The sequence below is a fragment of the Carassius gibelio genome, chromosome A25 (assembly GCF_023724105.1).
Source record: "Carassius gibelio isolate Cgi1373 ecotype wild population from Czech Republic chromosome A25, carGib1.2-hapl.c, whole genome shotgun sequence".
Lineage (NCBI taxonomy): Eukaryota > Metazoa > Chordata > Actinopteri > Cypriniformes > Cyprinidae > Carassius > Carassius gibelio.
The window spans coordinates 3,097,648-3,111,642 of record NC_068395.1 but is presented as its reverse complement, the minus strand read 5'-3'; the positions used below and the strand labels follow the sequence as shown (position 1 = coordinate 3,111,642).

General features: G+C 35.5%; 1 protein-coding gene across 7 annotated transcripts in view; it reads left to right on the top strand.

Annotated features, from left to right (window-relative positions):
- The window catches only part of LOC127947345 (AP-3 complex subunit beta-2), a 41,660-nt gene that overhangs the window by 8,690 nt on the left and 18,975 nt on the right, over positions 1–13,995 (top strand). For all 7 annotated transcript variants that reach the window (XM_052544425.1, XM_052544422.1, XM_052544424.1 and 4 more), the window contains exons 2-15: positions 2,047–2,122; positions 4,285–4,359; positions 5,203–5,298; positions 6,578–6,738; positions 7,558–7,624; positions 7,707–7,889; positions 7,965–8,141; positions 9,166–9,263; positions 9,641–9,695; positions 10,141–10,212; positions 10,354–10,416; positions 12,947–13,079; positions 13,368–13,477; positions 13,554–13,730. In XM_052544425.1, coding sequence (XP_052400385.1) covers positions 2,047–2,122; positions 4,285–4,359; positions 5,203–5,298; positions 6,578–6,738; positions 7,558–7,624; positions 7,707–7,889; positions 7,965–8,141; positions 9,166–9,263; positions 9,641–9,695; positions 10,141–10,212; positions 10,354–10,416; positions 12,947–13,079; positions 13,368–13,477; positions 13,554–13,730 — 1,543 coding nt within the window. The remainder of the gene's footprint in view (positions 1–2,046; positions 2,123–4,284; positions 4,360–5,202; positions 5,299–6,577; positions 6,739–7,557; positions 7,625–7,706; positions 7,890–7,964; positions 8,142–9,165; positions 9,264–9,640; positions 9,696–10,140; positions 10,213–10,353; positions 10,417–12,946; positions 13,080–13,367; positions 13,478–13,553; positions 13,731–13,995) is intronic.

Below are 13,995 nucleotides of genomic sequence, written 5' to 3'. Positions count from 1 at the left end.
ATCATCATTCAAAATAAACCATGGCTAACAGTCAGATTCAGCAGTTTATTTATGATCCAGAATCAGATCCAGAGGCTGAAACTGAACGAGAGCAGCATCAGCAACGACTCGCTCCGAGCGAGGCTCGAACCCGTGTCTCCGATGGCAGGCGGACGCACTAACAAGGAGGCAGAGATATTTGAAGCAGTTTTATTCACCGCCTGCGGTTCCAACACACGATCGTGACCCTTTTTCCTTGGGATTGCATTATCCTTAAGAAATAAACGATGTGCAAATCCGTCGTCAAACTGGGCCTTGTTTGTAAAACAAGCATCTTCGAAATGCAGGGAACAAACACAAACACTTGCACAACTCCGTCGATGCTCTGTTAAAATAAACTCCATCCACTGGTCCCTTAATGCTGTTTTTCTTTGGTAATCTGTGCAGGGTTGTCTTGCCCTGGCAACCAAAAACACACTTCTTTTGTGACTTTTCACGACGCTCTCGCTCTGATCAGTGAATCGCTCTGATTAGTGAACTGTCTTTGCTGCTCAGCCTCGCTATACGGGAGCGCGCGCTCTTCCGGCAGAACTGCCTCAGGACCCATATAAGGAAATTCCGCTCCATCTAACGTCACACAGAGCCATACTCGAAAAAAACTTTCCCAAACTTGTGACAAACCGGAAGGAGTATTTTTGGAACAGAAATACTCCTTCAAACGTACAACTTAATTTTTGAAACTTTGTCCATGTTTAGCATGGGAATCCAACTCTTTAACAGTGTAAAAAACTCAGTGTGCATGAAATAGCATTTCACCCCCCCTTTAATGTTTGACACTCAATTGAGGCATTTTTAAATATGGTTTTGAACTCAATTACTATTTCCTGCTGTGTATGAATCATCATCAAAGAACAAGCAAACATAAATATTATATTTTTTAAATACATTAACATCTGTGCATGGCTGAGGCAAGACTGCACACTAGTAAGTGGGAATTGATGCTAGATAATGTTCATTGAGTTTGTTTGTGTGTGAATGTGTGAGCAGATGTCACTGTTGATTTAAACCCAGCCAGTGTGATTAATGGCAAGAGAGAGAGAGCCATAAAACGAGACTTCATGACTTCTCTCTAAAACAAGATGGCTAACATTAGGATGTGGTTGCTATAGTAATGTGTGTTTATAGACAGGTATTTCTTGCACAGGATGTCAGACAGTCTCATCTGCGACGAGTTTAACTGACCCAGGATCAGATGTGGGTCTTAGCTAAAGACTGGCCATTCAGAAAGAGTTTGGCTCGACATTATATCTTTTGTCATTTGAGCTGGTATTAATTCATTTATTTTAATATTAATAGTTTTTCCAGATGTCTGGAGGATCATTAACATTGCCAATAATTTAGATTTATACCCATAGAATTTTTTCTAGTGAACACCAATGCTCAGAAGTTGCCCTTTTAGGGGAGATTTAATGGAGATTTCATTTACATTTGAATATCAACTTTTCCTAGATGGTTTTCCTATAATTCATCATAAACAAGGCAGTTTTTGGCATCTATAAAGATGAATGAATGTGTACGGTATTGCTCAAGTCATCTGATGAGAAATGTTCGAGTTCATACTGAGATCTCTAACTTTGCAATATCTTCTGGTATCACAGTTTGAGACTTCGTTGTAAAAGATGCATTTGAGAGTCTTCTTCTCAAGAGAAGCATGTCAGAACAACAAATCACTGATTTCTTGGAGAAGCAATTGCGATCCAAATGAGAAGCGAAGAGGTTTGTGGCTTCCCCCGTGTTAGTATCTGGTGCTTATGAAAACCAGATCGTGCTGTGATGGTGTTTCTGGGTGTGTTTGTCTGCTTTGATTCTCTGTATGTCAAATTTGTGTGAATTCTTAATGCAAGGTTTAATTTCATTTGCTCTGGTTGGTTCTTCTGAACTCGTGAATGTCTGCAGGGCTCTTAAAGAGCTGAAACGAGTCTCTCTGAGTCTTCTTTTAATGGTCACCTTTGTGAGATTTTTAATAGAGAGAGAACAAGAACAGTCTTTTTTGTTTTACATCTTCAGACACGATGACCTGAAGGAAATGCTGGACAGTAATAAAGACTCCTTGAAGCTGGAGGCCATGAAGCGTATTGTTGCGGTGAGTAAACCAAACACATTTTTGTTTTGTTTTCAAGTCTTACTTCAACATACAGTTATTTGACATACGATATTAAGTCTTTTTTTTTGTGCATACTATTTCTGAAGTATTCAGTATGTGTATAGCATGCACATTTTCTGAACGCATTAAATGACATGCCAAAATGTGCATTATAAAATGCGTAAGGTGTCCCACAATGCAGTTCTCTCAAGCGTCAATTGCATTGTCTCGTTGTGTGATGCACAGTTTTCATGGATCATCAGTAATAAAGTCCCAGCAGATTCGGTTTTATAGCTGTATTGATGAACAGAACCAGATATTTACACAGAAATCTAAGTCAAATAAAAAAGCTGATTGTTTTGTGTTTCAGGAAGAGACATTTGGTTTCATGTCAGTAATTATGCGACTGTGTAAATAGACAGAAGGCTGATATAGAGGGCAGTAAATACCGCTGTCACTGTGTGCTTTGTGAAGTCCGGGCTCTCGACGGTTCGTAACTGTTGCATCAGATCTGTTTCTATCGCGAGATGAGCGATTTCAGCGAGCGCTTTGGAAATGCATTTAACATTCATGAGCTTTTTTACTGTCTGTATTGTGAAGGATCAGATCAAGAATGAAATATTTATCATTGAGAGCTCAGAAGCCACAAACAGCCACCTGATACTGTTTCCATTCACAGAGCACAGGTGGCACCGGCAGCAGATACACGATTCCTTCAGAAACAAGCCAAATGTCACCCTATTTATTGTTATCTTCCTGTGAATGATTCATCACTGCATATTATAAAACCTTTTTTTTTTCTTCTAGTAGCAAGCAAATATGTCCAGTGAATATAGTGCAACAAATTTACTTGGTTGTAATATTATTGCAAACTGATGCAATAATAAAACCCACTGTCGTCTTTCATATGTAGCGCTTATAGCACATTTTATTATTGAAGTTTAAGACTATCCTTGTTGTTTCTGTACTAGATAACACTGATTGCATATCAAAAGTAGACCATATATTTAGATTCAATATTAATATTTAAAATAAATTGTGACTTTAACTTGCTAATTGTAGTTGGCAAACTTTTCAAATGGGGAACTTTAAATTAAACGAGATTATTTGTTATTTGTATACAGGCGCTGGTCATCTAATTAGAATATCATCAAAAAGTTGATTTCACTAATTCCGTTCAAAAAGTGATACTTGTGTATTATATTTATTCATTACACACAGACTGATATATTTCAAATGTTTATATGTTTTAATTTAGATTATTAAAAATCCCAAATGCAGTATCTCAGAAAATGTGAATATTGTGAAAAGGTTCAATATTGAAGACACCTGGTGTCACACTCTAATCAGTTAATTAACTCAAAACACCTGCAAAGCCTTTAAATGGTCTCTCAGTCTAGTTCTGTAGGCTACACAATCATGGGGAAGACTGCTGACTTGACAGTTGTCCAAAAGACGACCATTGACACCTTGCACAAGGAGGGAAATACACAAAAGGTCATTGCAAAAGCGGCTGGCTGTTCGGAGTTCTGTGTCCAAGCACATTAATAGAGAGCTGAAGGAAAGGAAAAGATGTGGTAGAAAAAAAGTGTACAAGCAACAGGGATAACCGCAACCTGGAGAGGATTGAGAAACAAAACCCATACAAAAATGTGGGGGAGATCCACAAAGAGTGGACTGCAGCTGGAGCCAGTGCTTCAAGAACCACTTCACACAGACGTATGCAAGACATGGGTTTCAGCTTCGCATTCCTTGTGTCAAGCTAAACTTTTTGATGATATTCTAATTTTATGACCAGCACCTGTATATCCTTAGACACATTTGGAGACAATAGTGTGGGCTCAGTAATTTTTTTTGTTTGTTTGTTTGTTTTTTAAATACGTTTTTGACAAAAAATCTGAAAAGACATTAATACTGTGAAATTTTTATTTCTATTTTTTTTATTATTTGATATTATCTTTAATATGGCAAAGTTATCTTTTGTCATGTGTCGCAGTGTCATGTTACGTCTGGTTTGGACACAGTGTTTAGCATGATGCACCCAAAAACTACAATTCTGTCATTTGTTATAGACAGAATTTTCATTTCTGGATGAGTCTTTTTAGGGTCACAGAATAAATGAATCACACTATATATTTTACATCAGAATGTGTTTCCCACAGATGATCGCCCGGGGGAAGAACACTTCAGATCTCTTCCCTGCAGTGGTGAAGAACGTGGCCTGTAAGAACATCGAGGTGAGTGAAACGCCGAGGAGCAGCTCAGAGCTTACAGGATGTCAGCTTTTCAGGCTGGTGTTAAACTTTAATCTTGTGTTAGTTTGCAAAGGCAGCTTGATTCTGTTTATGAGTCACTTTAAGCTCAAGTGCTGACTCACAAAAAATGCATTTAACATTAGATCAGTTTTACTGAGTATCAAAGTTATTAGCAACTTTTACTCTCTACTTCACTACATTTTTGAATAAGGATCTGTTCTCTTTACTCCACTACATTAGTAATGAGTGTTGCAGTTGCACGGCACCTAGGTTTTTCTGCAGCAGTTTACTTCTGCTACAAATAAAAGTGACATTTCAACTACAGGGCACTGAAAATACTGAATCTTGTGCGTTGTGCCCTTACTCACCCAAACTTGTCAACAAGGATACTTGATGTGAATGTGAGTTACTTAGCAAGTAGCTGTGAATCACAAGTGTGAGATGGGGACATGACCCCACCCGGCGATGAGGCCGAAACCAGCACATCAGTGCAAGAAGGCTTTGACTTTAATTTAACTTAACAAAATTTAATTGATCTGTTATATTGAAGAGACCTTTTTGAAGGATATAGTTTTTTTGTGCAGTTTTGAGGTGTAAGTTTTAGAAAATAAACTTGTTTTTCACTGGCACGTCTCTGACTAGTGCAACTTTGAGCCTATATTTATAGTAGTATGAGTAAAATACTTTTACTCGAGCTGTTTTGAAATTGGTGAGTTGGATTCATTTTCAGTGTGAGGTACTTTTACTCGATTACAGATATTCTTTACACCTCTGGAGTGTATGTGTGCTTTGTGAGTTCGCAGTGACATGTGTTTTCTCTCTCAGGTGAAGAAGCTGGTGTACGTGTATCTCGTGCGGTACGCTGAAGAACAGCAGGATCTCGCTTTGCTGTCCATTTCCACCTTCCAGAGAGGACTGAAGGTCCTAAAACACACACAAACACATTATTCAGGCTCTAAATATACTGCTTCATCCCGACAAAATCTTCCCTCACCATCTTTCACAACATCCATAACATAAGAAAATGCTACACTCCAGTTTGCATGCTTTGTATTGAAAGTGCATAATGCACTTTTGAGTGTGTTGTAAGACTACTGCTTATTTAGTTAAAGCTGCTTTTTATTGCAATGTTTCAAATTCAGTTATGTAAAAAATATTTGTATATATATTTGAATATGTTATATAAATATATATAAATTATTGTAATATATAAAAACCTTTATATAATGTTTATGCTTGTTGAATATAGTTATGTTAAAGATAATGTACAGTCAGTTTTCAGGCTAGTTTATTGCAAAATAAACCCCAAGATCAAGGTAGTACAAATGTATTCATATTTTGAATTAGGTTTTTATTATTTAGCAAGTTTGTTATGTGGTTTTGTATTATTATTATATATGTTTTTTTTTAATATTACTATTTAGATTTTTAGTTTTTGTTTTATTTACATCCAATTAATTTTACTGCTTCATATTAAACTTATTTCAGTTAGTTGCCAAACAAAATGTCTCATCTGATATTTATATTATATAATATAAAAAATATAACTAATATACTATATATATATATATATAGCTTCATTTCAATTAAGAAAAATGTTAATAGTTAATAAAGTACTCTGCTTTGCTGGTGATGTAAAGTGTTACTCTACTTATGAGTATATAGTACAATTATTAAATCATAAAGTTGTAAAAGTTGTGCTTTGATACCACATATCTTGCATACTGTTTGCTTTAGCATTTTAGCGTTAGCTTCTATCTAAATTCCTCATCTTACAATTCATTATTAATTTTAGCTTCATATATATAAAGCTTCTGTGGTTTTCTTATTTTTCTACTTAAATTAGAGAACTGTTGCAAACCTGTTCCACAGTGCAAGAGGTTTGAGGAAATACTAAACCATAAATCAATTACATATTGCCAGAATGTGGAAATAGTATACCATCCATGTGCCTTTGTCATACTGTTTCCAGTGTTTTATAACTGGAGAGGCGCTGAAAATATAAACTCACAGCACATATTATATAGTATGGAGAACATGCTAATAGTATATGATGCACACAAGATGTTACAAAAGTGTGTCGTATGGGACAAAAAATGCCCTCTAGTGTTCAGATAGAGGAAATACCCGTCACACCCTTTGATTCTGCTGTGTGAAGTCACATCTGTTTCTAATTAAATAGTTGTGACCCCTGATTCAGGACCCCAACCAGCTGATCCGTGCGAGTGCCCTGCGTGTGCTGTCCAGCATCAGAGTGACCATCATCGTGCCCATCATGATGTTAGCCATCAAAGAGGCAGCGTCTGACATGTCTCCATACGTCCGCAAGACCGCAGCTCATGCCATACCCAAACTACACAGGTACAGTAAAACATGGTCTGAAGTAACTGTTCATTTAGTGCTGCATTTATTTGATTTAAAAATTCAGTAAAAACAGTAGTAATTTTACATATTATTCCAATTTAAAGTAAATGTTTTCTGTTTGCATATATTTTAAAAAATTAATTTATTTCTTTGATGCAAAGCTGAATTTACAACAGCCATTACTCCAGTCTTCACTGTCACATGATCCTTTTGAAAAAAATATTATTATTATTATTATAATTAATATTAATTTCAGGATTGTCTGATGAAAAGAAACAATTTAATGCATCTTTGCTGAGTAAAAGTATTAATTTCATTTTTATAAAAGTCTTATAAACTTCTGAAAGGTAGTGTGTATATAAAAAAGTCTCCTTATTTAAAAATACAGATATATTTATCATAAGAATTATATAATAAAATACATTTTATGTAATATATTGTGTAATGAATATATATTTTATATAAAAATGTCTATGTATTATTCGATTTCTAGGTATTTGTAAACATTTATTTGTTAATCTTACATATATAGCTAAGAATAAATAAAAATAAGGTTTAGTCATTTTTTCAAGTCAGTCTCAAGAGGGTGATAATGAACCTTGTGTATCCTTAAATATCCCACTAGCAAAACAATAAATAATGAAGTAGATATTAAATATTAATTCGTAATGAAATAATTTAAGTATGAAAAAGCATGGAATTATGTGAGTGATATCAAACTAGGAAAAATGGTGACTTATGTAGCAGTTAATTGCTCAATATGTAACAATATTCTTTCTTTCTTTCTTTCTTTCTTTCTTTCTTTCTTTCTTTCAGTCTGGACCCAGAACAGAAAGATCAGTTGATTGAAGTCATCGAGAAGCTGCTCTCTGATAAAACCACAGTGAGTGACAGAATCATTTCAGGTCAGTCCTGAGATATGATCCTCATTCCTGACGCGCGCGTGTGTGTGTGTGTGTGTGAAGCTGGTAGCCGGCAGTGTGGTGATGGCGTTTGAGGAAGTGTGTCCGGACCGCATTGATCTGATCCATAAGAACTACCGTAAGCTGTGTAACCTGCTGATTGACGTGGAGGAGTGGGGTCAGGTGGTCATCATCAACATGCTCACACGCTACGCCAGAACACAGTTCCTCAACCCCAACGTCAATGTGAGTATCTCACACGTGTGTGAGTGTGTATCGCAGGAAGATGTGTCCACTGGTAACAGGTGTGTGTATACGCAGGAGTCTCTGTTGGAGGAGAACAGCGAGAAGGCCTTCTACGCCTCTGATGATGAGGAAGATGAAGATAAGAAAGCCGAGGCAGCCACTGTAGTGAAGAGGAAGCCATATGTGATGGACCCCGATCATAGACTCCTACTGAGGAACACCAAACCCCTGCTGCAGAGCCGCAACGCTGCTGTGAGTCACACACACACACACACACTCAGTTCTGCTTTTGCTTCACTACAAGTTAATTATTAATTAGAAACAGTATTATTTATTTTTTATATATTAAACAATTATCTAGAATATTTCAATAATTATATTTAGGAACATTCTGATTTTAAGAGCGAACTGAATTTGGATTGAATTGCCCACATGCTGCAGGAAACTGAATTGGAATGTCTTTAGTCCAGTCATTTCTTTTAAAGTGCATGCCAAATGTATAAATGTTACTATTTTAATTTACTTTAGTTCAATGTCAGTCTTTCCAATTACTCGACTGGTGTTTAATAATTATTCTAATTATTTATAAATGTATTTAATTGTTTTAAATTGTATAATTTTGGCCTTTTAAAGTCTTTTTTGTTTGATATTGTTAGTGTTTTTTATTGTTAAATTTATGGGACATTTGTTTTATTATTTATGTATTATTAATGTATTTTAGTTTTAGTTTCAGTAAATTAGTGTCAGTTTTTTCCAATTGTTCGGTTAGTTTAAAAAAAAAAGTTAGTTATTTTTATTTTATTTTATTTTCTTGTATTTTTTTTAATCGTATACTTTTTAATTTAATTTATTGTTGTTGTTATTATTATTTTTATTATTATTAAATGCATGGTTTTTTATTTTATATTTATTTTATTATTATAAATATTATTTAATGTTACCCCCCCCCCCCCCAGTTTTTCTTAATATTAATTTACATTTAAATATATTTATAAAATATATAAAATATATTTTAGTTTAGTGTCATTTTTTTATTATACATACATATATATATATATATATATATATATATATATTATTATTTATTTATTTATTTATTTATTTATTTTTTTACTGTTGTTCACACATTGCATCAGTATTTAAGTTGACAAAGTGCTAAAGCTGTTTTGCCAGCATTATGATAATTGGATCCGTTCACACATGACCTCTAAATAGAGAAATGGTGTTGATTTAGCCGGAACTGTCTCATAATGAGCCCCTCTCTCTGTCTGTGCAGGTGGTGATGGCAGTAGCTCAGTTGTACTTCCATTTGGCTCCGAAAGCAGAGGTGGGCATCATTGCTAAAGCGTTGGTCAGGTTGATGCGCAGCCACAGGTGAGTAATCAGTCACTTACTAACGGAACATTAACACACTCACACGCAGATCAGAAACAAACACACTTTTGTCCCTCAAACTCTGACACAGCGTGAAGTCTCTCGGTTTAATGATGTAAGCTATGACGTCAGCTGATAACATCATTAGTCAACGCAGGAGAAATGGCACTGGATGATGACAGAATTTGGCATTAGCCGCAGATAGAGATATACTCAGACCGTAAACCTCATCCATTATTCACATGCATCGCTCCGTTTATAAGCCTCTTCTTTAAAAATATTACTTCTCATCTCAAACACTTTTCAAGGGTTTTGAATTCTGAACGTCTTGACGTTGTTGTGTCACTGATGTTGATGTGTGTTTTGTGTCTCTGTAGTGAAGTGCAGTACGTCGTGCTTCAGAACGTCGCCACGATGACCATCAAGAGACGAGTGAGTGATTCACAGAAAAGTGTAAAAGCACATGCGTCACTTTGACTTCCTCTTGAAAAGCACTGGAGATCACTGAGTCATAGGACAATTTGACCATGTACTTACATAATATGAGGATTTTATGCATCAAGTGTGATTGGAAAGGTCAACAAACAACGCTTGATCTGAACGCTGGAGCTTGATGTTTTACTTCATATAGTTCAATGCATTGAGGAGCGTTGCTGCAAACTGTATAAAAGGGCTTAATATTTCACGATTCAATATTTAACCTAAAAGGTTCCTTGTGGTTTTGCTTTCATCCATTTATTGGTTTGTCCTTGAGAGATTTCAGACTTTGAGAAGCCTTTCTGTAAAGGCATAATAGAACAGAAACATTCAATCACTATTGAAAAATGTTAGGTTTTCATCTGTTTTCATGAATGCTCTGATGTTTTTTGTCTTTCAGGGAATGTTTGAGCCGTATCTGAAAAGTTTTTATATCCGCTCCACAGACCCGACGCAGATCAAAATCCTCAAGGTGAACAGACACGCTCTGAAACACACCAATCTCTATGCTGAGATATTATGCCATTACATGGTTTCACTCGAGAGTGTTGATTCATATAGTTTGAGAGTTTTAAAGTTGGACTGATGATTTTATCTTCTCTTATGAACACAGCTGGAGGTTTTGACTAATTTGGCTAATGAGACGAACATCTCCACCATCCTGAGAGAATTTCAGGTACCGTTTTATATACTGCTTTTATTTTATGGTGTAATAAAATAAAAAAAATTTAAGCTTTTGAAAGAAGACTTTTATGCTTACCAATGCATTTATTTTGCTTTATTTATTTGACAAAAAATACAGTTAAAACGCTAATATTTTTAGAATATATTAGTGTTGGGCAACGATTAATCGCAATAAATCACATCCAAAATAAAAGTTTTTGTTTACATAATATATGTGGGTGTGTGTACTGTGAATATTAATTATGTATATATAAATACACACATACAGTATATATTTTGAAAATATTTACATGTATCTATCTATCTATCTATCTATATATATATATTTCAGAATTTTTTTTTTTATATGCTAAATTGCTGCTCACAAAAACAAACAACAAAATTAATACCGGTTGTGCTGCTCAATGCTTAATATATTCAAAAATAAGTTTGAAAGAACAAAATTTTAAATGTCTTTTCTGTGACTATAGATCAATTAAATGCATTCTTGTTAAAAAAAAAAAAGAAACTACCCCATACTTTTGAACAGTTGTACACATTATAAACTAATATTATGTTATGTTTTTAGGATTATATATTTTTTTAGGAGACTACATGAAATATTTGCATGATTTATTTGTCTCACCACGACTAATTAAGTGAACTGCAAACTAAAAGGTTGATAAAAATTATGAACAAAGAAACTTTACTGGAGTAGTTTTATTTTGAGTAACTTTTACTTTTACTTCACTACATTCCAAAGCATAAGATCGTACTTTTAACTTCACTACATTTCATAAAACATATCGTTACTCCCTATAATATATCACGTGCTCCGACACGCAGAAGCGGTGTCTGATTCATCATGAATGAACTGAGTCTTTTCAAAATAAACTTTACTCAGATCGCGAATCGCACTAAACGATTCGTTTACGAATTAGAATGATCCGATTGCAGCTGTTCTGGAGTCGACCACTCACTGATTCAAATGAACCGTTTAGTGTGAGTCTCCTGAAGTAAGAACAGGCAGATCTTGTGAGTGTGCGTGCGTCTGATGTTGCTAAAAGTAAGTTATTAATGTTGAAATTTAGGATTAATTATTGTAACTGAAAATCATATTTAGGTCAAAATTGTCAGTTGTTTGGGAACTAAATCTGCTGTAGATAGAGAACTATTAAAGCCCACTGAAATGCTCCAGTGCAAAGCAGACACATCTATCAGCGTCTCCGTGTATTAGGTTAAAAAATAAAATAAAATAACCTTAAACTAACACAGATTAAATAAAATAACTCATGCTTGTTCAAATTCCCCGCAACCGTAATATTAAATGGAGTTATTTTTTACATTCTTTGGTCGAAGTTTTCAGATCGGCAATTCGGAGCCTGTTCGCGACTCGGTTGATTCAGATCGGCAATTCGGAGCCTGTTCGCGACTCGGTTGATTCAGATCGGGACTTCGGAGCCTGTTCGCGACTCGGTTGATTCAGATCGGGACTTCGGAGCCTGTTCGCGACTCGGTTGATTCAGATCGGCACTTCGGAGCCTGTTCGCGACTCGGTTGATTCAGATCGGGACTTCGGAGCCTGTTCGCGACTCGGTTGATTCAGATCGGCACTTCGGAGCCTGTTCGCGAATCGCGACTCGGTTGATTCAGATCGGGACTTCGGAGCCTGTTCGCGACTCGGTTGATTCAGAGCGCCACTTCAGAGCCTGTTCGCGACTCGGTTGATTCTGATCGGGATTTCGGAGCATGTTTGAGATTTTTTTTTATTCAGATCTGGACATCGAAGCAAGTTTGTGAAACGGTTAATTGGTGATGGATATTTGGACTTGAGGCTTTTTTTACCTGTCGATTCAGCATGTACATGGACCCACACACAAAGGTGGACACACTCTAGACTTAACGTTAATCATCAGTAAAGCTCTAACTTTTTCATCAATTGTTATTAAGGACGTTATTCATAACCGCACTGAAAATAAACAAATATTGTTAGCTGATGCTAACTGTCTAGCTAACAAGCTTGCTGGTGCTAACTTGAGGTAATTTTTATAAACAATGTCCAAATATTTTTATTCAACCACCTATATGTAGGTGGCGTAGTCAATATCAACGTAGTCCATATCAACAACAAAAATAAATCTTCACTCCATATAGTGGTTATTTTGGAAAAAATCCCAGGTATTTTGATCAGTAGGATTATAAAAAAAAAAGTGCTAATATAAAATTAAATTAGCCTATATAAAATTGCAAACATCTATCTTTCAGTACTTTTTTACTTAAGTACATAAAAAATTTAGTACTTTTGAACTTTCACTTGAGTAAAATTGAAAAAGGAGTACTTTTACTTTTACTGGAGTAATATTTTATTATACGTATCTGTACTTTTACTCAAGTACTTGATTTGTGTACTTCGTCCACCACTGAAAATAAGTTCATGTCATTTTGTCAACCACCCATGGTAAGATTATAGATAACAGTGTTAACAGTAGTATATTCTATAATGGTATAATTAGGGCTCATATGTTTCTCTATCTGTGTTCAAGACATATATTAAGAGCATGGATAAGGATTTCGTGGCAGCCAGCATTCAGGCCATAGGTCGCTGTGCTACAAACATCGGTGAAGTCAGAGACACCTGTCTGAACGGCCTCGTCCAGCTGCTGTCCAACAGAGACGGTGAGAGTGTGTGTTTGGGGGCAAGGGAATGCAACAGAATGTTTTTAATGTCCATTAATTATCCATAAAGTGAGAACCACTTAAGAAGACATCAAAAGTTCTTTGCTCGATGTCAGATGAGGTTCTTATGTTGCAAAAGAAGAAAAATATGAGCCTATTTTCCTGTAAATACTCTTGAAATACACTTGAAATTGGTCCATCGCATGCTGAATAAAACAGCAAGCCACAGTGCAATGGCCAAAGACGTCTGTCAGGTAATTCTGGGTAATCTTAGGTGTGTGTTTTCAGAGTTGGTTGTGGCTGAATCAGTGGTGGTGATTAAAAAGCTTCTGCAGATGCAGCCTGAACAGCATAGTGACATCATCAAACACATGGCCAAACTCATCGACAACATCCAGGTAGAGTTGGGATCTAAACTACCCTTTTTTCTCATTTAAACGCACTCCCTAGTCCTGATAGTGTGTGTGACGTCAGGTGCCCATGGCCCGAGCGAGCATCCTGTGGCTGATCGGAGAATACTGCGAACACGTCCCCAAAATCGCCCCCGACGTCCTGAGAAAGATGGCCAAAAGCTTCAACAACGAGGAAGACATTGTCAAGCTGCAGATCATCAATCTGGCTGCCAAACTGTACCTAACTAACTCAAAACAGGTGAGGGGAATTATTAATAGTAATGCTTATTAATAGTAATTTTTAATAGTATTTTTCATAAACTATTCATGTTGTGAATTTTTTTAGCTTTTATTTTTATATTTTCACTTTTTATTTTAATTGTAGTTCTTTTGTGTGCTTTTGTCTTTTATTTTATATTAAAAGTTAGATTGATTTTTATTTCAGTTTAAGTTATTAATTTCCATTTAGTAATTTTAGTACTTTAACTTCATCTTAATTCCGGTAATGACCGAGGCACATTTCG